General features: G+C 43.4%; 1 protein-coding gene across 8 annotated transcripts; it reads left to right on the forward strand.

The window, feature by feature from the left end:
* The first annotated feature begins 520 nt into the window (after positions 1–520).
* Positions 521–22,390, forward strand: LOC128399657 (vomeronasal type-2 receptor 26-like). Of its 8 annotated transcripts, none has more exons than XM_053361303.1 (6): positions 2,819–2,924; positions 4,563–4,642; positions 10,353–10,635; positions 13,624–14,487; positions 17,371–17,497; positions 17,968–22,390. In XM_053361303.1, the coding sequence occupies exons 2-6, from the start codon at positions 4,611–4,613 to the stop codon at positions 18,864–18,866; spliced, it is 2,205 nt and encodes a 734-aa protein (XP_053217278.1). In that variant the 5' UTR covers positions 2,819–2,924; positions 4,563–4,610; the 3' UTR covers positions 18,867–22,390. The 8 variants fall into 8 exon arrangements, with proteins under 8 accessions (XP_053217281.1, XP_053217280.1, XP_053217283.1 ...); XM_053361311.1 differs by lacking the exon at positions 2,819–2,924 and adding an exon at positions 15,951–16,178 and having other exon boundaries at positions 4,456–4,642; XM_053361306.1 differs by lacking the exons at positions 10,353–10,635; positions 13,624–14,487; positions 17,371–17,497 and adding exons at positions 521–606; positions 814–2,120 and having other exon boundaries at positions 2,697–2,924; positions 4,516–4,642.
* The last annotated feature ends 3,208 nt before the right edge of the window (positions 22,391–25,598 follow it).

The raw sequence follows: 25,598 nt of genomic DNA on the forward strand, positions 1-25,598 counted from the left end.
AGAGGGAATTTCATTTATAGACAGGGACTGGATCAGGTCCATTCATTCCAATTGGCCTGGGCAACAACAGACTAATTGGCTGAAGGTTCTGATCAGCCAAGAAATGCCAGTTAAGCGTCTGTAATTTGAGGTACCACTGTATTAATAAAAGTGAGCTACAAGTATAAAAGTGGGATACAATGTATTCCTTCAGGGGAAACTCCTTTGCATATATAATAGGACACAATTTCAACTAAAATGCTGAAGAATTGTCAAGCCTCCCCCCCCTTTTTTTAAATGCATAGCATATATTTCAAATATATAGCATAAAATTCTCATTGCAGTGTTGTGCCAAAGAACTACCAGCATATTCTGGCCTTGATATTTGCTGTCAAGGAGATCAATGAGAACCCCAAGATCTTACCTAATATCACCTTAGGATTCCACATCTATGACAGTTACTTCAATGAAAGGATGACCTATCGGGCTGCTCTGAACCTTCCCTCCACACTTTTACCCAACTACAAATGCGACACCCAGAAACACCTGGTTGCAGTTATTGGGGGACTGGACTTTGATACCTCCCTCTACATGGCAGACATATTGAGCATCTACAAGATTCCCCAGGTAAGATACTGCCTTGGACTCTTCACACTCAATCACCATGATCTTTTCTCTCCAAAAACGTTTTGTAGAATTGTGACTAAAAAAGGAGGATGGTCCTGCTCTTCACAAAATGTGTTTCCTGTGGGCTTTGCAATTAAAGATGTCTGCTCTAGGTGGGCAGTCCTATTTCCCCTTCTTAAGCACACTTGCCTTTTCTCTCTGTTCTAGGTCTGAGGAGTGCCTCCCCTGACTCCTCTAACTAGTCTGGTGTCCCAAGTGCAGTGGATGATACAGTACTATTGGTATATTGAAGGAGGATTCAATGGCAGGACCAGTTGGTTTCTATCTCAGGCAGCAGAATGTATTAGGTGTGACCTGGCCTCACCCAATAAACCAGGAAGTGTGGGTGGTGTAGGAGAAGGTGGCCCTCTAGATATATGAGGTTCAGACAAATTAGAGCTTTCAAAGGTCAATACTAGGATTTTCAATAGGTGACTTTCTCTTTATGTTTGGAAATGGTCCTGTTTCCTGGGCCAGTTAGAAACAAAGATCAGTAGCTTTGTCTTCCACAGCACAAAGCTTCTACTGCGGCATGCAGAGAATGGTCTGGATTGGCCAACAAAATTGCACTTCTTCAACATTTATGAATTATGCCTCTTTATTCCTTTTAGCTCACTTATGGTTCCTTTGCTCCAGAAGATCCTGGTCAAAGCCAGTCTACTTCCTTCTATAGGATGGTGCCCAATGAAGCCCATCAGTACACTGGGATTGTTGAGTTACTGCTGCACTTTGGTTGGACGTGGATTGGGCTGCTCGCTGGAGTTAATGATAGCGGAGAGAGATTTATTCAGACCCTGAAAACTCTGCTCTCCCAGAAAGGCATTTGCTTGGCCTTCTCAGAGACAACCCTGAAAATGACACATTTGACTGAGTATTATGTCTTGTATTCCCACTTGATCCAAATCTATCATGTTATTATGGAAAGTGAAGCCAAGGTTGTTGTTTTCTATGGAGGAACAACGTCCATGGTTCGCTTGCGAACAATGCTAGCGCTAGGTGAAATGGAAAATATCAACAAAACATCTGTGGGCAAGGTGTGGATACTGACAGCACAGGTGGATTGCACAACATTGACCTATCAAATGAGTTGGGATATGCATGTCTTCCATGGTTCCCTCTCCTTTGCAGTTCATTCAAATGTGGTAAAAGGATTTAAAGCCTTTCTTCAGGTACAGAATCCTTTTGAGGCAAATGGAAATGGCTTTGTCAAGCAGTTCTGGGCACAGGTATTTCTCTGTTTATTTCCAAACTCCAACGCAGAGGAGCAGGTCAGTGGAACCTGCACTGGCGAGGAGAAGCTGGAAAACCTCCCTTCGTCTGGCTTTGAAATGAGCATAACAAGCCACAGCTATAGCATCTATAATGCAGTTTATGCCACAGCACATGCTCTACATTCCATGTTTTGGCCCTGGACCAAATACAGGGCAGCGGTGGAAGGAGGGATGCAGGAGCTTCAGAAACTGCAGCCTTGGCAGGTAATGCCTATTATAACATACAAGTTATTTGACATGGGCAATGAAATGTTGAAGAGTACACTGAAAATTTTCAAGTACTGAGTGTAGACTAGGATCCTCCGCTTAACGTAAGCATAGAATTCACATGTAGGCTGAGTTTCCCCAGAGCCAAAAGGCTTTGTTGTCCATTTCCTCCAAAAGTGAATGAAAGTGACATGGACGAAGCCTGGTAGAACAGCTTACTCCATGGCATTAACCCCCTTCATGCGTTGATTAAATGTCTGCATAATGGTTATATGAGGCCGGTTACCCTATGATTCTCTTCCGTGGAGTGTGACATATCCAAGCAGTGGGAACTGAAATCCATGGACTTTTTCCTCGTTTCTTCTTGGTCAGGAATGCATTAGGATTTTCCCTATAGGAGAGAAAGGAAATCATTGGCTCTCTCTGTGAATGCTCGCTTTACGAACCAATTCCAGTGAGTGGATTCTGTTTGCATAGCAGTCCCTGCCAGTACTGAATGTTGGAGGCATCCTGAGTGTCAGTAAGGAGAGACATGTGCATTACTTCATAGTTCCTATTTTTCTTCCAATGCAGCTCCATCCCTTCCTTAGGAGTGTCTCCTTTAACAACTCTGCTGGAGAAACGGTATCTTTCAGTGAGAGCAGGGAAGTAGAAACTGGCTTTGATATTACCAACATAGTCACTTTTCCAAATAACTCCTTCAGGAGAGTCAAGGTTGGAAGACTGGGTGGGGAGGCTGTCCCAGGCCAGCTGATTTCCATTGATGACAACAGAGTGGTGTGGCATCAAAGCTTTCACCAGGTCAGGCATAATTCCTACATTCATGAAAGATAGGAAAAGAGAATATCTTTAACATTACATTCCAACAGATCACTCTCCATTTGGGATATCTGTTCCCCAGATGGTCAGGTTGAGTACATTTTTTTTAAAAGCATGAATAGAAAAATGAGTAGTTTGGCTCTGAGTTTCGAATAAGTATTTTAGTGTCTTCCTATTTCTTGTTGGGGTTGGGGGGAAATACTACTAATCCCTTCCAGTCGGGATTCAGGCCTCATCATGGGACTGAAACTGCCTTGGTCACACTGGTTCATGATCTCCGGCGGGCTAGGGACAAAGGTGAGAGCTGTTTCCTAGTTCTGCTGGATCTCTCAGCGGCGTTTGATACCATCGACCATAACATCCTTCTGGACCGTCTTGAGGGGCTGGGAGCTGGGGGCACTGTCATACGGTGGTTCTGCTCCTTCCTCCTGGGCCGTGTTCAGAAAGTGGTGGTGGGGGATGAGTGTTCAGACCCCTGGGCTCTCACTTGTGGGGTGCCTCAGGGTTCTGTCCTCTCCCCCATGCTTTTCAACATTTACATGCAGCCACTGGGAGAGATCATCAGGAGGTTTGGGCTGGGTGTTCATCAGTATGCAGATGATACCCAGCTCTACCTCTCTTTTAAATCAGAAACAGTGAAGGCGGTGAAGGTCCTGTGTGAGTGTCTGGAAGCGGTTGGAGGATGGATGGCGGCTAACAGATTGAGGTTGAATCCTGACAAGACAGAAGTACTGTTTTTGGGGGACAGGAGGCGGGCAGGTGTGGAGGATTCCCTGGTCCTGAATGGGGTAACTGTGCCCCTGAAGGACCAGGTGCGCAGCCTGGGAGTCATTTTGGACTCACAGCTGTCCATGGAGGCACAGGTCAAATCTGTGTCCAGGGCAGCTGTTTACCAGCTCCATCTGGTACGTAGGCTGAGACCCTATCTGCCTGCGGACTGTCTCGCCAGAGTGGTGCATGCTCTGGTTATCTCCCGCTTGGACTACTGCAATGTGCTCTACGTGGGGCTACCTTTGAAGGTGACCCGGAAACTACAACTAATCCAGAATGCGGCAGCTAGACTGGTGACTGGGAGCGCCCGCCAAGACCATATAACACTGGTCTTGAAAGACCTACATTGGCTCCCAGTACGTTTCCAAGCACAATTCAAAGTGTTGGTGCTGACCTTTAAAGCCCTAAACGGCCTCGGTCCAGTATATCTGAAGGAGTGTCTCCTCCCCCATCGTTCTGCCCGGACACTGAGGTCCAGCTCTGAGGGCCTTCTGGCGGTTCCCTCACTGCGAGAGGCCAAGTTACAGGGAACCAGGCAGAGGGCCTTCTCGGTAGTGGCGCCCGCCCTGTGGAACGCCCTCCCATCAGATGTCAAAGCGATAAACATCTACCTGACAATCAGAAGACATCTGAAGGCAGCCCTTTCATCTTTGTTGGAAGCCGCCCAGAGTGGCTTGGGAAACCCAGCCAGATGGGCGGGGTACAAATAAATTATTATTATTATTATTATTATTATTATTATTATTATTATTATTATTATTTCTGTGTGCTAAAATCTTTATGTGTTTATTTAAATGGGCAGGTTCCACCGCTTTCACTATGTAACTCAAATTGCCCTCCTGGTTCCAGGAAGGAAAAGAAGGAGGGGGAGCCATTCTGCTGCTATGATTGTGCTCCATGTCCTCAAGGCAAGATTTCATCACAGAAAGGTAGGGGACACAATATATACATGGTACTTTTCAAATGTATAAAGGAGACATCTGTGATATTTCTATTTTAACCTCGAGTTTTACAGTGGTAGCATTGGAGTTGCTATCCAGATAATCTGAAATCTGAATATATTATTTTCTCTCCAGATATGGATGACTGTGTTGGGTGCCCTGAAGATCAGTATCCACACAGAGATCAATCGCAATGCATTCCAAAGACCATCAGCTTCCTGTCTGTTAAAGAGCCTCTGGGGATGAGCTTAGCATTGTTGGCTCTTTCTCTCTCTCTCCTCACAGTGGTGGTCCTAGCCATCTTCGTTAAACATCAGGACACACCACTTGTCAGAGCAAACAATCGGGACCTCACCTACACTCTCCTCACTTTCCTCCTGCTCTGCTTCCTCTGCCCATTGATCTTCCTCAGCCCTCCAGAAAGAGTGAGCTGCCTGCTCCGACAAATGGCTTTTGGCCTTCTTTTCACAGTGACTGTTTCTTGTGTTCTGGCCAAAACGATCACGGTGGTTCTGGCCTTTGTGGCCACCAAACCAGGATCCCGAATGAGGAAGTGGGTGGGGAAAAGACTGGCAAGCTCTATTGTGTTGTCATGTACCATTATCCAAGTGGGCCTTTGCAGTGTGTGGTTAGGAATCTTTCCCCCATTCCCTGATTCTGACATGCAGTCTGCGATGAGGGAAATCATTCTAGGCTGCAACGAAGGGTCAGTTGCCCTGTTTTACTGTGTCCTGGGCTACATGGGCTTTTTGGCCATTCTCAGCTTTGTTGTGGCCTTTTTTGCCAGGAAACTGCCTGACAGCTTTAATGAGGCCAAATTCATCACCTTCAGCATGTTGTTGTTTTGTAGTGTTTGGATCTCCTTTGTTCCTGTGTACCTGAGCACCAAGGGGAAATACATGGTGGCTGTGGAGATCTTCTCCATCTTGGCCTCCAGTGCTGGCTTAATGGGCTCCATCTTTGCTCCCAAATGCTACATCATTGTGTTGAGACCAGATCTGAACAGTAAGGAGAAGTTAATAAAGAAGAAATAAGAAATTAACCTATCATCTCTGTTTATTTTTCTATCAGAATATGGGCAAATTAATCTCTCTTTTTCTACATTGTATAACTATGTTGTATCTTATCTCTTATAATTCCTATGTGCAATTCCTTTAAAAATCCTCTGTGGTCTCTCTGACAAAGGGATTCCCAATGCTTTTTTGACCTTATGGTGCATTTGAAAAACTAAGAAGCTGGCAGGAATATTTCATCTGTTTTTTGCTAGCTAAGGAAGCTGCAAGCATTCAGACCCATGCTTAATCAATTGCGAATGTTTGAGGCTTCCTCAAGAGTTAGTGCATCTTTTGTTTATTCTCGCTACCTATTTAAAGCAGTGGGAGACGTTAAGTGACCCAGAGGCCCTTGAAGTAACTTTGATATCCCAGCAATGTGCTGTCTGAAATGTATAAGTTATTATTCGACTTCGAAACAAAGTATGAACAAGTAAAATCCTCAATGATACACTGGGCAATAGATATTGGTCATAATATAGACATGGAAGCATGGGAATGATTGTGGAATATGGATATAAAATTTATAGCATGTTACGGTCTAAGTGAAAATTATATGAAAATGATATATTTATAGTATCTAACATTTAGTAAATTGGCAAAAATGTATATATCTAAATCAAATAAGTGTTGGAAATGTAAAGAGAAGGAAGGTACTTTTTAACATATGTGGGGTGGTCTTACTGGGAAATGATATATAAAGAATTGAAAAGGATGTTTAAAATAACATTTGTAAAAAAACAAAAACAAAAACAGAAGCTTTTCTTTTGGGAATTATAGGGACAGAACTTATTCATGTATGGGATTACAGCGGCAAGAATGTTACTTGCCCAAAACTGGAAAGAAGGAGGAGTCCCAGCAAAGGAAGAATGGATTCAAAAACTTATGGAATATGTAGAAATGGCAAAACTTAGAAGAAAAATAAGAAATCAAGATAACAAACTTTTTATAAAATAATGGAAATGGTTCATTGAATATTTACAGATAAATTGTAAACAGATAAGAACACTGGCATGATTATTGTAATTCACCTCTGTGAATGGTGATGGCATTAAAATATCCTGTTCAATAAAAAAGAAAAAAAGGGAAACCAGGGCTGGGTCTAGACAAAGCAAAAAAGCACTTCAGGAAAACATGTTGTAAACTTTATACAGTGGTACCTTGGAAGTCGAATGGAGTCCATTCCGGAAGTCCTTTCGACTTCCAAAAGGTTCAGAAACCAAGGCACAGCTTCCAGTTGGCTGCAGCCAATCAGAAGCTACGGAAGTCACATCAAAGAACATTCGAAAACCAGAACAATCACTTCTGGTTTTCAATCATTCGCAAGCCAAAACGCTTTACTCCCAAAGCATTTGAAAACCAAGGTATGTCTGTAATGGCAAATCATGTTGGCGAAAGATGGAACTCCACAGCGCCATCTGGTGTCACAGTGTTCTAATGCATATAAAACACCTTTTCTTCTGGCTGAGTCCCAGATCAAGTCAAAGGTATCTTATTTGGAGGTGCCTTTCATTAGTCACCGATGGTATGTGAGGCGTTCTGATATGGCAATGCTCCGGATGTTATTAACCCAAGCCTCTATTGGTATATTAGAGGTTTCCTCCCTTGGGCAATAACTAGTCTAGTTGCTGTGAACAGGAGGGAAATTTATTCTTTAGATTTAAGGGGAGAATTTGGAGTCAAAACTATTGATAAACAAAGGGAAGAGGGTTTTTTTTGAACTAACAAGGTCTTTTTCAAAAGATTTAAAAGCCTAAACTTCCATGTTTACTTTAATGGATATTTTGTGATTTAAAATCTCTGCTGGGATTGTCTCATCAAAGAGTATTTAATTGCCCCAAACCTGGATCCTGGCATTCAGAGAATTCTCATTTAATACCTATTCTTCTTTGTCACCAACACAAACCACCTGATAAACTCAGTCCCTTTCACCATTCTTTTGCCTGTCTTGGTAGGATTCTCAGTAAATTAATGAACAGAGGTTCGAGTGGAAAAATTTAGGAGGTCTGATAAATTATTCCACTAGTCAGCATTAATAACAGACCCACTCTTATGTTCTTTCTCATTGGTTAATATAACATGTACTTTTGTTGGCCCAAAGATGGACAGAACGGAACATTACGAGCAGGTTTTCGTGCCATCTGTTTGATGTACCTGATGTGAAGAGCCCTAGTTATTAGCTCATCTGTAATTACCACTCTTGTCATTATCCCTTGGATAATGTCTCAATAGATTTCCAGACAATACCAGCCAAAGTCTAAATATAGGTATAAAAAACCCCTTTCTGCCAATTTAGGTAAGGGAGAGGGCAGAGGAAGAGGAAGGATTTCTGCTTTTCTCTTTGTCAAGTTGCAATAAAGGATTTTAATCTGTGAATTGGTGTGAGGCAGAATATTGTACTGAGCGTGGTTCTGAAGCTAAGGTTCATTTTCTAGATGTAACTGAGGGTGTGTGATCAGGAAGAATAATTGCCTCAGTATGTTGCTGTTTATTGTGCCCCTTCTCTTTCATCTGCCACATATGGTATGCAAACATACAAGTTGCACCATCCATGATTGGTCCAGAATTCCACATGAATACTACCAACCTGGTGATCTTATTCTTGGCGGACTTGCTTCTCACCTCCTTACTGCTTCTGACAAAGAAGAATTCAAGGAAAGGCTAACGACCACTCAACTTCTTAATACCTTGTAAAGACTTCATATGACACGTAATCAGATGTCACAAAAACATCCCCCAGCTCTGACCAGGCTTACTCAGAAACAAATTCCACTGATTTCACTGGATTTACTTCCAGGCAGAGGTGGGGGTGGATGGGGAAATTGTTGCAAAGCTGAAGAGTTGGCTTGGAAAGGGGGAGGTGGAGACCCTAAATCTATGCTTTTTTAGGCAGCAACCCTAAGCAGGGGTGTAGGAAGGGGGGCAGGGGGGGTGGTCTGCCATGGGTTCCATCACGGAGGGGGGTGTCAAAAAGGAACAATTACTGCCCTACTAGGATGGTTCATGAATTATTATTTTTTTAAAAAAAATGCCTGCTCTAAAGGTCTTATCTTTCTACACTAGGGATTATATAGCTATATCTGAAATTTCATGCATATCAGTTAATATCTTGACCCTCCTCTGCGAAAATAGCTGTTTACTTGGCCATTTTCATATGTCGTGAAGGCTGAAATTTCAATTCAGTGGAGCCAAAACACAATCCATCCTGTAGATTTAAGTACCTGTCCACAGTTACCTACTTGTTATCAGAGGGCCATAATCCACATTCTTTTGTAAGAAAATATGAAATAACATAAAACTATTTTTGCAGGCCAATTTTTTTAAAAAAAATCAATGTGTGGGAGGGTGGTGACAAGAAATTTTCTGCACCAGGTACCACCTGACCTTCCTACGCCTCTGACCCTAAATATGCTTTCTGCATGGCCTCTGTTGATGTCCGGGTGTGACTATCAAAGTTTGAGGCCTTGTGCTCTTAATGTGGTGTAGGGCTATTTGGTGATGGCTTCTTGGTGAGAGGGGAAGAGAAGAAGGGGGGAAAGAGACAATTACATCTAATATTTATAGGCAGGGCCTGGTTCAGTTACATTCACTCCAATTGGCCCGGGCAACAAATGAAGGTTCTGATCAGTGAAGAAATGGCAGTTAACAGTCAGTTGTGAGAAGGAATATGTGGCAAAGACCAGAGAAAGCTGAGGTGAAAGTAAACAGATAAGGCTGTTTATCCTCAGTGTGTTGATAATATTTTGAGGTGAGCATCAGAACAAATGAGCTGGTGGAAATTTCAGGTTAGGAAGCAGATTTCTTAAACCAATTCAACTGTCCAACCAGCCAGAAATACAATTGGAGGGTTAAGTGGCAATTTGTATCTAGCAGTTGTTTAACCAATCTGTGAGTGAATTGGGCAGGAGTGGAGGTTTAGGGAATCTGGTCAGAGGATGGTGTCAGCAACAGCATCACTTGAATCTCGTTCAGGTACATGTAGGACCCCTAAGTAAATATATGTACGGTGGTACCTCAGGTTAAGTACTTAATTCGTTCGAGAGGTCCGTCCTTAACCTGAAACTGTTCTTAACCTGAAGCACCACTTTAGCTAATGGGGCCTCCTGCTGCTGCTGCGTCGCCGGAGCACAATTTCTGTTCTCATCCTGACGCAAAGTTCTTAACCTGAGGTACTATTTCTGGGTTAGCGGAGTCTGTAACCTGAAGCGTATGTAACCTGAAGTGTACATAACCTGAGGTACCACTGTATTTCCTTATTAGAGAAGGGGGGGGGATTCAAATCAGTTCACATTTAAATGTGAACCTACCAGATTTCTCATGCTCTAAAAAGATGTTGAAATCAAAAGAGAGGCATCATTTGAAATTCACCCTTCTCCAAATTTTAGTGTACTTCTCCAGCCAAACAATGTATACAAAAATGCGTATCCTGGGGTAAAATGACCCCAAAATGCATGTATTAGTGAAAGTGTTATACAAGTGGACTACAATGCATTCTTTTAACAAAACTTGTTTTGCAGATATTTGGATATTAGGGCACAATTTGCATTGAAATTCTGAAGAATCATCTTGTGGCCCTTAAAAAATGTATAGCATGCATTTGATACAATTGCATGATACAATGATACAGCATAAAATTCTCTGTGCAGTGTGTTGCCAAAGAACTACCAGCATATCCTGGCCTTGGTGTTTGCTGTCAAGGAGATCAATGAAAACCCCAAGATCTTACCTAATATTACGTTGGGATTCCACATCTATGACAGTTACTTCAATGAAAGGATGACCTACGCGGCTACTCTGAACCTCCCATCCACACTTGTACCCAACTACAAGTGTGACACTCAGAAACTTCAGATGGCAGTTATTGGAGGACTTGACTTTGAAACCTCCCTTCTAATGGCAAACATCTTGAGCATCTACAAGATCCCCCAGGTAAGACCTCCCACTGGAGACTTCTCACTCATTCACCATGATCTTTTCTATCCAGAAAGGTTTTGTATAGTAAAAAATAGTTGTGACTGACAAAGGAGAGTGATCCTGCCCTCCACAAAAAGTGTTTCCAGTGTGCCTCACACAATTAGTATAAAGCTGTCAGATAGTATTTTCCCCCCTCATATATAATTTTTAATAAGTTTTACAATTTTATATTCAACACAATAATCAATGCTACAAAAAGGAACATATGGATTCCCATCTCCCCCACCCTTCTCCCATGACTTCCCTCAATTTCTTCTTCTGGTTCTTTAAATATTTCCTTATCCTGCCTGTCTTCTTCTACCTTGATTTTGTAATCTTTTAATTAAATATTGTTATATTATTGTTGTTTTGTACCATGTTTTTTCCAGTTACCATATTTTTCGCCCTATAGGATGCACTTTCCCCCCTCCAAGAATGAAGGGGAAATGTGTGTGCGTCCTATGGGGCGAATGCAGGCTTTCGCACCGACCCCTCTCGCTCTCCAGGCTTCAGGAGAGCCCCACCACCAGCCCCACAAGCTCGTGGGACAGCGGGGAGGCGGAACGCTGCCATTCCACTGTCCCCTGACCTGGTTTGGAGGCTGACGGGGAGAAGTGTGCTTCTCCCTGCCGCCAGCAGCCCTGCAAGCTCGGGGGACAGCGGGGAGGCGCAGCACGCCATCCCCCTGTCTCCCAATGTGGTTTGGAGGCTGGCGGTGGGGAGAAGCGTGCTTCTCCCTGCCGCCAGCAGCCCCGCAAGCTCGGGGGACAGCGCGGAGGCGCAGCACGCCCAGGCTTAGCTTCGTGCAGCTCTCCGCAAGCCATGGGAGCCCGGCACTGGGCTCCCACGCTTGCGGAGAGCTGCATGTTCTGGGGGTTGGGGTCGGGGGAAGCTCGGGCTTCCCCTGCCCCAGCCCCGTGCCTGGGGAAAAAAATAATCCCCCCCTTTATTTCCCCCCCCAAAAATTAGGTGCGTCCTATGGGCCGGTGCGTCCTATATGGCGAAAACTACGGTACATCTTACACTTTGCTATTTTCCCATTATTACGTCTTCATTTTTATGCTTGTTTTCCTAGTTGTAAGTTGTACTCAAACCCTGCTAGTGAGTCCACTTCTTTACAATGTTTCTGTAAATACAACATAAATGGTTCCCAGTCCTTGTTAATGTGTCTATTCTCCTTGTCTCTTAGTTTCCCAGTTAGCTTCACCCTTTCAGCATATTCCATCAGTTTTTGTTGCCATTCTTCTTCCGTTGGTATCTTGTCATCTTTCCATCTTTGGGCTAGTAGCATCCTAGCCACTGCTGTAGCATACATAAATAATTTCTTCCACTCTTTTGGCAAGTCTTGGCCTGTAATGCCTAACAAAAACGCTTCTGGTCTTTTAACAAAGGTTGTCTTAAACATTTTTTTCTTTTCATTATAAATCATTTCCCAATAACTTTTGATTATTTTACGGTTCCACCACATGTGATAAAATGTGCCTTCACCTGTCATATAGTATTGACCCTTCAGCAACATTTAAACATGTTTGCTGTACGTAGGCATTCCTCATCTCCTTTCTTAAGCCTTTTCTCTCTGCTGGGTGTCTGAGCAGTGTATGCTACATGCCTCCCCTGACTCCTCTAGTTAGTCTGGTGTCTCAAGCGCAGTGGATGATGTGATCCTATTTGTTGCATTGAAGTAAGATTCAGTGGCAGCAGAATGTCTGGTGGAACCTTTCTGCAACCCACTGCGAATTGGGGTGCATACCTGAAAATATTAGAAGGAAACCCAGATTGCAATCCAGAATCTTGTGGTGAGCTTCTGCTCCTGTTTATTCTGGCAAGTCATCACACTACTGGAAGGATTAGTAGAGCACCCGCAGTGAATGTAGAAGGTCCTAGGCTCAGTCCGTGGCATCTTTGATTAGGTCTCCTACCACTCCACATAATCAGTGGCGAGCTAGATGGATCCATGGTCTGACACAGCAGTAGGCAACTTCCTGTATTCATCTGAGGCATTTAGCTGTGGGATGCTTTAATTCACAGCAGTAGCAGTAGCAGGAGGGGGTAGCAGTCATAGTAGGGTGGGTGGGAGGGAGAGACAGCACTATGCACTAAGTGCCTGAGCTAGAATTCATCTCAGGATGCTTCCAGGCTGTTCCTATGTTTGAATAAGATTCAGTCACATACCAGCAAATTCAGGTTATGCAGTTAAAGGTGATCTGGAGGTTTTGTGAGCAAACCCCCCCCCCAAGTGATGCCAACTTGAAAAAATATGGGGGGGCAGACAAGACCCCTCCTGCAAAATGACACAGTGCGCACACACCATTTGAATGGTAATGCCCATCACCTGTGGGAGGGGAGGGCAGCCCCCTCAAATGTTTTATTGGGGAGTCCAAGGGACCTCAGGCCCAAGGCGTTGGCCCCTATAGTGTGGCATAACAGTTGCATGATGCCGCGTTGTTCAACCACCTCCTGCATTTCTGTGGGTTCAACTAGATGACCCTTGTGTTCCCTTCCAACACTACAATTCTAGGATTCTTTGAAACTGCCCCACACATTGTGGCCCTTGAGCGGGACTCTGTGGGTTAGGGGTTTGACAAAGGTAGGGAAGGGAAATTAAGACACCATGAAATGAGAAGGTGAAATGCTGTGGTGAAGCTAGGGTGCAGGAAAGTAGCAGTGCAGGAAAACAAGGAGAACAAACTGGAAAGGGAAAGGGAGTAGGTGGGAGAGGAAAGCAGGACTGCACGGAAACAAAGAGAAGGAACTGGAGAAGGAAAAATGGGGTGGGGAGAGGAGAGGGAAAGAGGGTATGCAAGGAGGCAGAGGCTGACAAGCACTCCATGCAGAAAAGATCTGCCACCCTCCCAGTTTTCCAGTGCCTTCTTTCCTGGGGCAACTGTCTCAACTCACCTTATAATTAGTCAGGAAACGCATGCCCAATCAATTTATGGATTATGCCCCTTTATTTCCTTTTAGCTCACTTATGGCTCTTTTGCCCCAGAGGATGCCGGTCAAAGCCAATCTACCTCCTTCTACAAGATGGTGCCCAATGAAGCCCATCAATACACTGGGATCGTTGAGTTACTGCTGCACTTTGGTTGGACGTGGGTTGGGCTGCTCGCTGTGGATAATGACAGTGGAGAGAGATTTATTCAGACCCTGAAACCTCTGCTTTCCCAGAAAGGCATTTGCTTGGCCTTCTCAAAGAAAACCCCAAAAACCACATATCTGGCAGAGTATTATGATCTGCAGTCCTACTCAATCCAAATTTATCAAGCTATGATGGAAAGTAAAGCCAAAGTTGTTGTTTTCTATGGAGAAACAATCTCCATGACTGACTTGAAAGAAATGGTAACACTTGGTGAATTGGAAAATGTGACCAAGACCTCTGAGGGCAAGGTGTGGATTCTGACAGCACAGCTGGATTTCACAGCATTGACCTATCAAATGAGCTGGGATATGCAAGACTTCCATGGTTCCCTCTCCTTTGCGGTTCATTCAAATGTGGTACAAGGATTCAAAGCCTTTCTTGAGGTCCAAAATCCTTTTGAGGCAAATGGAAATGGCTTTGTCAAGCAGTTCTGGGAACAAGCATTTCTCTGTTTATTTCCAAACTCTGGTACAGAGGAGCAGGCCAGTGGAACCTGCACTGGAGAGGAGAAGCTGGAGAATCTCCCTTCGTCTGCTTTTGAGATGACCATGTCTGGCCACAGCTACAGTCTTTACAATGCTGTCTATGCAACGGCACATGCTCTACATGCCATGTTCTTGTCCAGGACCAAATACAGGGCAGCGGTGGAAGGAGGGATTCAGGAGCTTCAGAAATTCCAGCCTTGGCAGGTAATTCCTTTCATGAGATATATTTTATTTGACATGGGCAATGATGTGTAAATCAGCATTCTAAAAATGTTTGAGCACTTTGTGTAGGATCAGATTCTCCCCTTGTTTGCAGAGAAGTTACTCATGAAGGAGTAGCACAGTGTAGGATCAGAGCGTCCCGCTTACAGCTGTTAAGCAGGAGGATCCAATCCTGCAGGGCGCTGTTTTTTCGTGAGCAGCTGTCTTTGCAGAGAAATTGTTAGTGCAGGGTGATCCGATCTCGCACTGTTCTGCTCCTTCACAAACAGCCTCTCTGCATACAAGTTAATCGGAAGATCTGATCCTACACTGAAAGGCAGGCCCATGCAGAGAGTGGAGCAGCTGGGTACACTTGCCCTGTTCATCAAAAAGCTAAGCTGGTCACGGGGCCCTGCCAGGGCTTGTTGAACTTACACTATCATGCCAAGAACACCATGTGCATCCCAGCTGCCCCATGCCTCAGACAAGCTCCACATGGGCCTCCTGATCAGAAAAGGGGAGAGTTGGCAAGGCATGTTCTGCAGCTGAGGAAAAATCTAGAGAAGAGCAAGCACAGCACCCAAAGAGGTTGTCCCTGACCAGCAAAAAACAAACAAGTAATGAAGAGGACTTAGTGGATTTCTTTAAAGCTGTTTTTTGTATCTTAGCTGAGATCATTAAGGTATGTCATTCTTGTTGGAAATCCCAGGAAGCCAAGACCCAAGTTTTGGGTAAGGAAACGGTAGCAGAGGTTTAACATGGGAAAACATGCACCGATCAAAGAACAGAAATATAGGCTGCGAAACTTTCAGATGCGCTCTTTCCAGTGAATCCCACTGAAGGTTATAACATAGTTTACTTACAAAACTCTTCAAAGGTAACATTCGTGTGCTTTTCCATATAGCAGTCAGAAAAAATCTGCACAGGCAGTAAAACATAACTTGATTACAAAAGGGTAATAGTTCCTAAAGAATTGGTATAGAAAACACTAGTTTCATATTCCATTCTTTTCTGAAACAAAACAGGCAGATTAAATCCATGTGACTGGAGGGAGCAGAGAATTCACACATAGGCCGAGTAGAAAACAAGCTTTGTCGCCCATTTCTTCCCAAAGCGAGGGAGCCTCGCAGGACAGCTTACTCCATGGTATTAACCCCTTCATGATGAGTATATGAGGCTACTTGCCCTCTTGCAACAGCAGCAGATATCCAAGCAGTGTGTCCTAAAAGCCATGGATTTTTTTCCTCATTTCTTTTTGTTCCGGAAAACATTGAGGTTTTCCCCATAGGAAACAATAGAAATCATCAACTCACTAGGCAAATTCTCAGCTTACTAACCATTTATCAGGGATGGCTTACTTTCGCATAGCAGTATCTATGTGTACTGGCAGTCTGGAGACATCCTGAGTGCCAGTAAGGAAAGACATTTACATGACTTCATAGTTCCTATTTTTTCTTTCAATGCAGCTCTATCCCTTCCTTAGCAGTGTCTTCTTTAACAACTCTGCTGGAGAAACATTATCTTTTGGTGAGAACAGGGAAGTAGAAGATGGCTTTGATATTACCAACATGGTCACTTTTCCAAATAACTCCTTCGTGAGGGTCAAGGTTGGAAGGGTGGGTGTGGAATCTGCCCCAGGCCAGCAAATTTCCATTGATGACAACCATATGGTGTGGCACAGAAGCTTTCACCAGGTGCGGCATAACTCCTACATCCATGAGATACAGGAAAACAGAGCGTTATTGCACTTAGAGATCATCTGGCCCATCTTGTCCAGCATCTGCATATGGCATAAACATGGCTGTTGGGCTGGGGCTTTCTCTACCCCAGGGTTTTTACATGAGCCTTTTGTCAAGAATAAGGTGTTTGTTGCTCAGGTGGGAAGGAAGCAGGGGCCATGGAGACTTGTTGGTAGCTGCCCTGTGTCAACAACCATAGAATGAGGAAAGGGGCTTCTTAGATTGTGGAAAACTCAAAACAATAAATAAGGGCAAAGGAATAAATAAAATCAGCTGTCCCCCAAGAAGACTCGCTTGGCACCTTCTCTACATACGTATCTTTAGGTACCATGTAAAAACATCCCTATTCTCTCAGGTGGTTATTGTATTGAACTATGTATGGCCAGGGGACTCGGGTGGCGCTGTGGGTTAAACCACAGAGCCTAGGACTTGCCGATCAGAAAGTCGGCGGTTCGAATTCCCGCAACGGGGTGAGCTCCTGTTGCTCGGTCCCTGCTCCTGCCAACCAAGCAGTTCGAAAGCACGTCAAAGTACAAGTAGATAAATAGGTACCGCTCCGGCGTTTCCGTGCACTGCTCTGGTTCACCAGAAGCGGCTTAGTCATGCCGGCTACATGACCCAGAAGCTGTACGCCGGCTCCCTCGGCCAATAAAGCGAGATGAGCGCCACAAGCCCAGAGTCAGTCACGACTGGACCTAACGGTCAGGGGTCCCTTTACCTATGTATGGCCAACCAGATGCCTGCTGGTAACCCACAAGTTGAACATGAATGAGCACAAGACCACTCTTAGACTTGTAGATCATTCTTGGCAGTACGTCTCAGTCCTCTCCAAGATCCATGAGTTTTTACATATCCTATGACTGGAGAATTGGGGGTGGAGCATGTGTTACATTATGTATGGAGACAATGGGGGCAGGGCTGGTGAGGATGAGCCCCCAATCCACTTCCCACCTTGAGCCCTCATGCATTCTTTCTGAATGCCAAAAGGGGGCTCAAAGAGAGTCAGTTTCGGCATTATTTTTTTAAACCATGAATAGCAGAATAAGTAGTTTAGTGTCTTCCTGCTTCTAGCTGGAAGGAATAGGAAGCCAAAAGTGCTGCTAATTTCTGTGTGCTAAACTGTTTGTGTGTTTCTTTAAATGGGCAGGTTCCACCCCTTTCTGTGTGTAACCCAAATTGCGCTCCTGGTTCCAGCAAGAAAAAGAAGGAGGGGGAGCCATTCTGCTGCTATGATTGTGTTCCTTGTCCTCAAGGCAAGATTTCGTCCCAGAAGGGTAAGAGACATGAGATAAATACTTTTCAAACATAAGTTTATTAGAAGTTGTGGAGAAAGTTAATTAAATAATTTTTGTATATATTATTTGTTTAAAGAGTCTATCATATTTTTTTAGAGAATTACACATTTTGCAGGGTAACAATACTTTCGTTCGTGTGTTGTTTCAAGGAGTGCAATTTAGATAACTTTCCCATTCAAACAGCAACAAAACCAAATTTCTCCTCCATCCCTATGTATAGAAAGCCCCCATAATGCACATTGTCCTAAAAGGAAAATGTTTGTTACACATGACCTAAGCTCTTCCCATCAAAAGGTTCTTTTTGATGTTTAGTCAGAATCTCATTTCTTGTAATGTGAAAAAAGGAGACATCTGTGAAATTTCTAATTTAACCTTAAGAGTACCATACTAGCAGCTTAGTAGTTGCTCACCAGCACATCTGAAATAAGAATGCATTACTTTCTTTCCAGATATGGATGACTGTGTTGGGTGCCCCGAAGACCACTATCCACACAGAGACCAATCGCAATGCATTCCAAAGACCATCAGCTTCTTGTCTTTCAAAGAGCCTCTGGGGATGAGCTTAGCATTGTTGGCTCTTTCTCTCTGTCTCCTCACAGTGGTGGTCCTGGCCATCTTCATTAAACATCAGGACACACCCATTGTCAGAGCAAACAATCGGGACCTCACCTACACTCTCCTCACTTTCCTCCTGCTCTGCTTCCTCTGCCCATTGATCTTCCTCAGCCCTCCAGAAAGAGTGAGCTGCCTGCTCCGACAAATGGCTTTTGGCCTTGTTTTCACAGTGACTGTTTCTTGTGTTCTGGCCAAAACGATCACGGTGGTTCTGGCCTTTGTGGCCACCAAACCAGGATCCAGAATGAGGAAGTGGGTGGGGAAAAGACTGGCAAGCTCCATTGTGTTTTCTTGTTCCCTTATCCAAGCAGGCATTTGTGCTGTGTGGTTAGGAACCTCTCCCCCATTTCCTGATTCCGACATGCACTCTGTGATGAGGGAAATCATTCTAGGCTGCAACGAAGGGTCTGTTGCCCTGTTTTACTGTGTCCTGGGCTACATGGGCTTTTTGGCCATTTTCAGCTTTGTTGTGGCCTTTTTTGCCAGGAAACTGCCTGAGAGCTTCAATGAGGCCAAATTCATCACCTTCAGCATGTTCTTGTTTTGTAGTGTTTGGGTCTCCTTTGTTCCTGTGTACCTGAGCACCAAGGGGAAATACATGGTGGCTGTGGAGATCTTCTCCATCTTGGCCTCCAGTGCTGGCTTACTGGGCTCCATCTTTGCCCCCAAATGCTACATCATTGTGTTGAGGCCTGATCTGAACAGCAAGGAGTGCTTAATAAAGAGGAAATAGTAAATGAGCATATCCTCTCTGTTTTTTGTTCTATGATAATATGGGCACCTGCATCATATAATTACCTTGCATTTTATGGCAGGTATCCTTTGGAAATCTATATTTAAAAATTTGGCTATGTGCCCTTAGTTACATCTGAATCAATAAACTCTTTTGGATATAGTTTTTGTTCTGGACTTTGAGTGGGACATATAGCTTGAGTCACTGGATTCTCCTTTCACCACATTGTATAAAGAGGAGAACATCAATATATTTATATGTAATGATGGAAGAAAAATGCCCAAAATAATAAATTGTCTTCAAAAATCGCCAACAGAAGAAAATGCCTGCTCACTTTGAGAAGGGGTAGAAGGAGTGGTTATCCTCCATGAACTTAGAATAACAAAATGAACACTAGACGATAAGAATTTCTAGCTTGTTTGTATAGAATCACAAGGATTGCTTGCTCAAGCTATAAGGCCCAAGTTTAGAAGCTTGGAACATCCAGCTCAGACATACTTTCTTGTTGGGGGGAAAATAATGAGTTTGTTAACCCTTCCTTTCCTGGAACAGGCAATCTTGCCCTGATTCTGAAGCATTTGTCTGCAGAATGCTTTCATTCCCAGCAGTAGCTGGAGGAGGCAGCAGCTGTAGTGGAATGGGGAAAGAAAGCATCATGCATCAAGTGCTTGTTCTAGAATCAAGGTGACCTCTGTAAATCTCAGGATTCTCCTGGACTGTCAGTATTTTTGAGCTGAATACAATCACATATCAGCTAATTCAGGTTCTGCAGTTAAAGGTGACTTGGAAAGGTGACTTGAAAATGTTTGCAACACCCTCTAACCACCTGACAAATGAATCAGAATGAATACTAAATGAACAGCTGGCATTGTCTAACCACCCCACAAACTTTGTAGAAACGAATTTGAGTGAATATTCAAATAGACTATCTTGAGATGCCCTCAAAGCAATATTGGGCTGCTGGCTTCTCATTCTTTTGTACTGTTAACAAAAAGATCAAGTAAACAGTGAATTGTGTACATTTTATGCAGTGAAATTGTTCACTATTTGTAACGGTTAATGCACCATGGGCATAATCTAGGAAGAGTTAGTCTTGGCTAAAGCTCATTTAAAGTTATGGAGTATGACCCGGGCTACAATTCTGAGACTGCTTTCTTGGAAGTAAGTTGCACTGAAATAACTTTTGAATAAGTAAGTTTTCAGCTGAGCTGCTGCTTTTATTAATAGCCAGTCTTATTGATTTCTGGTATGTGTGTTTACCTAAAATTCAGTGGATAACAACATTGGTCTTTCTACCAGGCTTGTTTTTATAAGATGGGATGGGATGCGTCCGAATGAACAGTTTGGAGAAAGAACATTTTGAACATGAGTGAAATTCAGCTCCATTTTATTAGGAAATACAATACCACCACACTTTATTTGAAAAAAATGTCAAACAATAAGATTGGTAAATAAAAATTAGAATTATATTCCATAACCTGCTTTGGATACTGAATACACCTGGGCAATTGTAAAGTTTCATCTTGATACCTCAAGGATGTTAATTTATCATTTTCTGGCTATTTGCTATTTAATTTTTATTTACTACATTTATATATTGCCTCCCCAATGAGTTCTCTGTATGATTTACATAGATACAGTCCTCCAGGCAGTCTACATATCTCCAACACTGAGGTTCTATCAGAAACATGAATAGTGCAATTTGCAACACGATCCTTCATTTTGGCAGGAAAAACCAGAAAATTATTTTGGGGTGGGTGGGTGGAAATACCTGGATATTCTCATACGAACCATAGGATGAACACTGCACTTTAATTAAGTGCCAATATGGTGCAATGGACAGACTATTGGATTTGAAGCAGGGAGTTCTGTGTTAAAATCACTGTTTTTTTTAAAAAAAAGAATGCAGAGGGAAAACAAAGAAGGCCGCAACCAATATAATGAAATAGGTGGCATATATTGCTTGGATATTTTGATCTTTCAGCCATCATTTGGCAAGAGGGCTGTGTCTCCAAGTGAAGCTCACAGCTGTTTGTTCTATTTCCAGAACCTTTGCTCAGCCATGAAGCTTAAAGGATGGTTTTAGACAGGTCACTGAGCACAAATGAGTGAAACCTTTCTGCTATGATGGTTCAAGCTTTCCTCCCCTTGCCTTCACTCCTCACAGGGCACACACAACCATTCCCAAATTTAAATCTATCTTTGGTGCTTTAATTTTTCGACATTTTTGTACTTGCTTTTGTTTGTTTTTTACTGTCAAAAAATTGTTCCAAAAGGTGTGGGTGGCGGCAAGAGCTGCTTTTGTGACAGACACAATCTGCACTGTGCAATCCAGTTTCTGCTGAAAACCAGAATATCTATCTGGTGGCGGGTGAGGAGTATGGCAGAGGTGCTCAAATTGTAGTATGCGTATTTCCATATTGGAGTTTACTTTTAAATTATGGTCTGTACACACCTTCATTCTCGCCTAAGCTTGGCTCACAGAATTCTCAGGAGAGGGGGGATAAAATGGGATAGATCCAGGAATGTCACTATGAGCTCATTGTAGGGAATGAAGCAATGCAGATCTGATCAGAGCAGGAGAAGGATCGTTTGATCACTTGGCCTTTTTCATATGAACGAGTCTGCCACTGCTCATATGAAAGAGCTACTGTGGGGTAATTTTCTTTATTGTTGCATTAAGTATTTGTGACATTGTTTAATAATCACATAGAGGTAGAACAGGCAAATTAAAGGGGGGGTGGATGAGACAGATCACAAAAGCATGTAAGCAAAGAGAGGGGAAGCTAGATCAACAGGAAGAAAACGGAAGAGTAAAAACAAGACGTGAAATAGTGAGATTGTAAAGCCAATTCACACATTCCTGGGATGGCTGCTTGAAGTGTGTTGTGCTCAGTATCTCCCTGCTTGTGGGGAGTAAGTAGTTTACACACAGTCCACAAACTAAACCCAGCAACCACATTTACATTGCTGGGCTAAGGCACTGAAAACAAAACCCCATAGTCTTTGTGGTCTGTGCAGTGTTTTCAAGCAGGTTTCCAGTAGCTAACACACACCTGAGTCCATTGGCCCAGAGAATGGGAGAGGGAGGGAGAGAGAGAGAGAGAGAGAGAAGAAAGAAAGAAAGAAAGAAAGAAAGAAAGAAAGAAAGAAAGAAAGAGTGTGTGAGGTTGTGCACATGCCAGGACTGAGAAGTTGAAGAAACAGACAATAGGCCAACCCGGCACAGGGGTTAAAAATAAGAGAAATATAGGGACTCCACAAAGTGACAACTGAGCAACTGAAAAGAATGGCCAGGAAGGAAGAGTCAGCAAGAAATAAAAGAACAGAGATAAGCATGTGCGGTTGAAGTGAGAGTTGACAAGCATGCATAAAGGGAGAAGAAAGGAGTGCATGAGAGAAAGGAAGTCAGCAGCAAAGCAAAAAGCATGGGAGAGCAAGAAATGGAGTGACCCAAAGTTTCTCATTTCAATGAACTGGTCCTTACTCCAGAATATAAGATAACCACAACAGTATTCACAAAACAGCTTTACAGAACCTTAAAAGATTAACAGATTTGGCAGATGCATGAAGACACATGAGTTTGTCCTTGTTCATGGATAGCCTCCCAATCTAACCTGGCTATTCAGCACCAGGATATTTGCCAAACGCATAAATCTAGGCCCTGCCACAAACTCACTTGCTGCCTTTGCTCCCAAATCCACCCAGGCAACATTATAAAGCTGCCAGTCCATGGGATGCTATTAGATTCCCTTTTTGTTGGTCCTGTTAAACAGACCAACATGGATACTCGCTCACAGAAATAGGCACATTTTCCTCATGTTCCTACACTGTACTGCGCCTTTGCTAACGGCTTGAGGAAGCATCACAAGTCAAGCTGGATGAAAAGCAGGGATGGAAACAAATTGGATGTGTGGTTGTACAGCCCTATGGTAGAGGAAGGAAGGAAGAGAAGCTCAGCAGGAAACAAGGGTAATAGGCAGCAGGCAGAAATGAAAGCAGCCAAAGAGGAGGCAGTCGAGCAAAAAGCAAGCAAATAAAACAGAGCAGTTAAAAGCAGTAAGAAGGTAAGCAAGGAGAAATGGCAAAGGATAGAAAACAGGATGGGATGCAAGAATTAGAGGCAGGGTGATGGGGGAACAGATGAGCAAAGGAAACTATGTGCTGGTCTCCAACTGGCAGGTTAGGATTCACAGCTGGGTACCACCTCAGTCTAACAATGGGTTCTACCAGTGGCACACTCACAATTTTTGCTTTGCTTAAAAGGGGTTGTTGCCTTTTAAGAGGGGAGTGAGAGGTTGAGAAAAGCAGAAGGAGATAGCAAAAAATAAAGGAGTGAACAAGAGGAGAGAAGGAAAAAGACGGCAAGATCGGCAGTAAGAAATGTGAAAGTGGGTCCCCTGTTGCAGCTCAAGGCCAAGTACCCACTCTGGAAAAGGTGGTTGAAACAGAGGATGCGCAGACTAGGCAAGTTAAGCAGAAAACAGCAAGGTACATGTCAGCCCCTCTCATATTTTGGCATCAGGTGTGAATGCTGTTAATGTGGGAGAAGAATTCAGAAGAAATAAAAGAGACATATCAGTCAGTGCTAGTTTTACAGATGTGAATGCAACAGGTTTAAAGCTGAAAGCGATTTTTAGCATCATGTGTGGAATGCTCACCCCAGGGAGGCTGGCTGGGCACCTTCCTTTAGGCACCAAACAAAACTATCCCTCTTCTCATAATTAGCCTTTGGCTAAGTAAACAATCTACAGTCTCTAAAAGTGTGGGAGGGTATTGTTTTCGTTTGTTTCCATGTATTTTTGTGTTTTTATGTTGTTAACTGCCCTGTGATTCTTGGATGAAGGGTGGTATAGAAATTTAATAAATAAATAAATAGATGTGTGAAGACATCTTGGGTAAAGGATCAATTTGCTGAGCAAGCAAGATCTGGAAGCAAAGTGAAGGTGAGGAGAAGGCAGGCAAAGGAGAGAAAGAGGTGTTGCATAGAGAGGATCATTCTGCAGAACAATAGTAGCAACGTTCCCTTTACTGCTACCCAGGCATGAGTCCTGATTCAGCACCAGGCAATTGTTAACTGCTCAAACCATGGACAGCCGGCAATAGCAGGTGCATTGCTGCAGGAGCTGGAGAGAGCCTGAACAGGTCATTTTCTCAACTAATTTTATCCCTAGTGAAGCATTTAAAAAGCAAGTGATTGAAAGAGAAGCAAGCAACTTGAAAAAGAAAGAGAAAGAGAGAGAGAGAGAGAGAGAGAGAGAGAGAGAGAGAGGAAGAGAGGAAGGAAAGTAGGAGTAGTGAGTAAGCAAGCAAGATACTGTGCAAAGAAACAAAGTGAGTATGAAAAATTGCAAATGTAAGTAATTGCATATACAGTGGTACCTTGGTACTCGAACGACTTGGCTCCCGAACAAATTTGCTCCCAAACGCCGCAAACCCAGAAGTGTTCCGGTTTGTGAACGTTTTTCGGAAGTCGAACATCCGAGGTGGCTTCTGCAGGAAGCTCCTGCAGCCAATCGGAAGCCACACCTTGGTTTTTGAATGGTTTCGGGAGTCAAACAGATTCCCGGAATGGATTAAGTTCAAGAACCAAGGTACCACTGTACAAGTAAGAGGTAACTAGCTCAAGAGGGAAAGAGTGAGCGAAACATGAAATGTGATGGGAAAGGGACACAAAGGAAAGTGTGAAGCAACAGGAGGCCATATAAGCAGCAGAAGGAAGATCAAGCAGCCAAAAGTAAGATAAAGATCAGTGGCAGAGCAGAAGATTTGGGCAAAAGAAAAAGATTGAGGCAAAGGAGGCAAAGGATTAGAGGATAGCGTGGTTGTTTCCAGATGACCTGTTTCCTGAACATTCATCCTGTTTGGTTTGCATGGAGGTTAGGTGACTTTGCATCTGCTACACTTTTCTTACTGTAATATAGCACAATATTTTTGGAGAAGCCAGTTTGTCGCACATGGGCTCCAAATCCATTTTAATTGTGCAACCTGAATTCACTGGTGTTTGAATCCCACCCCAAAATAGGGACAGTCTGGAATTGCCCAGTAAGAAACCATGTGAATAGACACAGTAAGAATGAACTGAGTGAGATGTAAGGCCTTCAGTTACCAATTTAAAGAAGGATCTTAACACCCAAGTGGCACTTCTCAGAATCCACTATATTTCCCTTTCGCCATATAAGGTAGTCTTGCTATGGTGGGACTATTTGATAGCATTTTTGTGGCCCTTTGCAATCTTGCTTATTTGCGGCTTTTTCTCTCAGCTTTGCTTCAGAGGATTAGATGTGCACTGCTTGCTTTTGCAGCACAGCGAGAGGTCACTCAGCTTCTAGGAATCTTTTTACAGAAAGACCTCCAAACCAGGTTTCAAGAAGATGACAAAAACACTTGCTATCATGACATCACAGGCACCAGCCAATAGGTGCTTGTGTCCCTTCCAGCTGCCGCTACACTTACTACTCTAATACAGGTATTTGTTTTGGTGAAATTAGTAGTTCCCGAGCAACTCATCACTCTGCTTTGGGTGCCAGAAGAATGCAACTCCAAACATTCAATGCACCAGCAAGGCAAATCCCATTCAGGAGCCCCTACAATAAGCAAGCAGTTTTGTACAACCTGTGCTATTGTCTGGAAAGTAGAACAGGGGGTCACTTCGCTTAGCACGAGCATGCAAAAAATATACTGGCCTCAGCCCTTTCATTTAAGTGGACATTCAATCATACTTAACTCTGT

Source organism: Podarcis raffonei, chromosome 13 (assembly GCF_027172205.1).
Source record: "Podarcis raffonei isolate rPodRaf1 chromosome 13, rPodRaf1.pri, whole genome shotgun sequence".
NCBI lineage: Eukaryota > Metazoa > Chordata > Lepidosauria > Squamata > Lacertidae > Podarcis > Podarcis raffonei.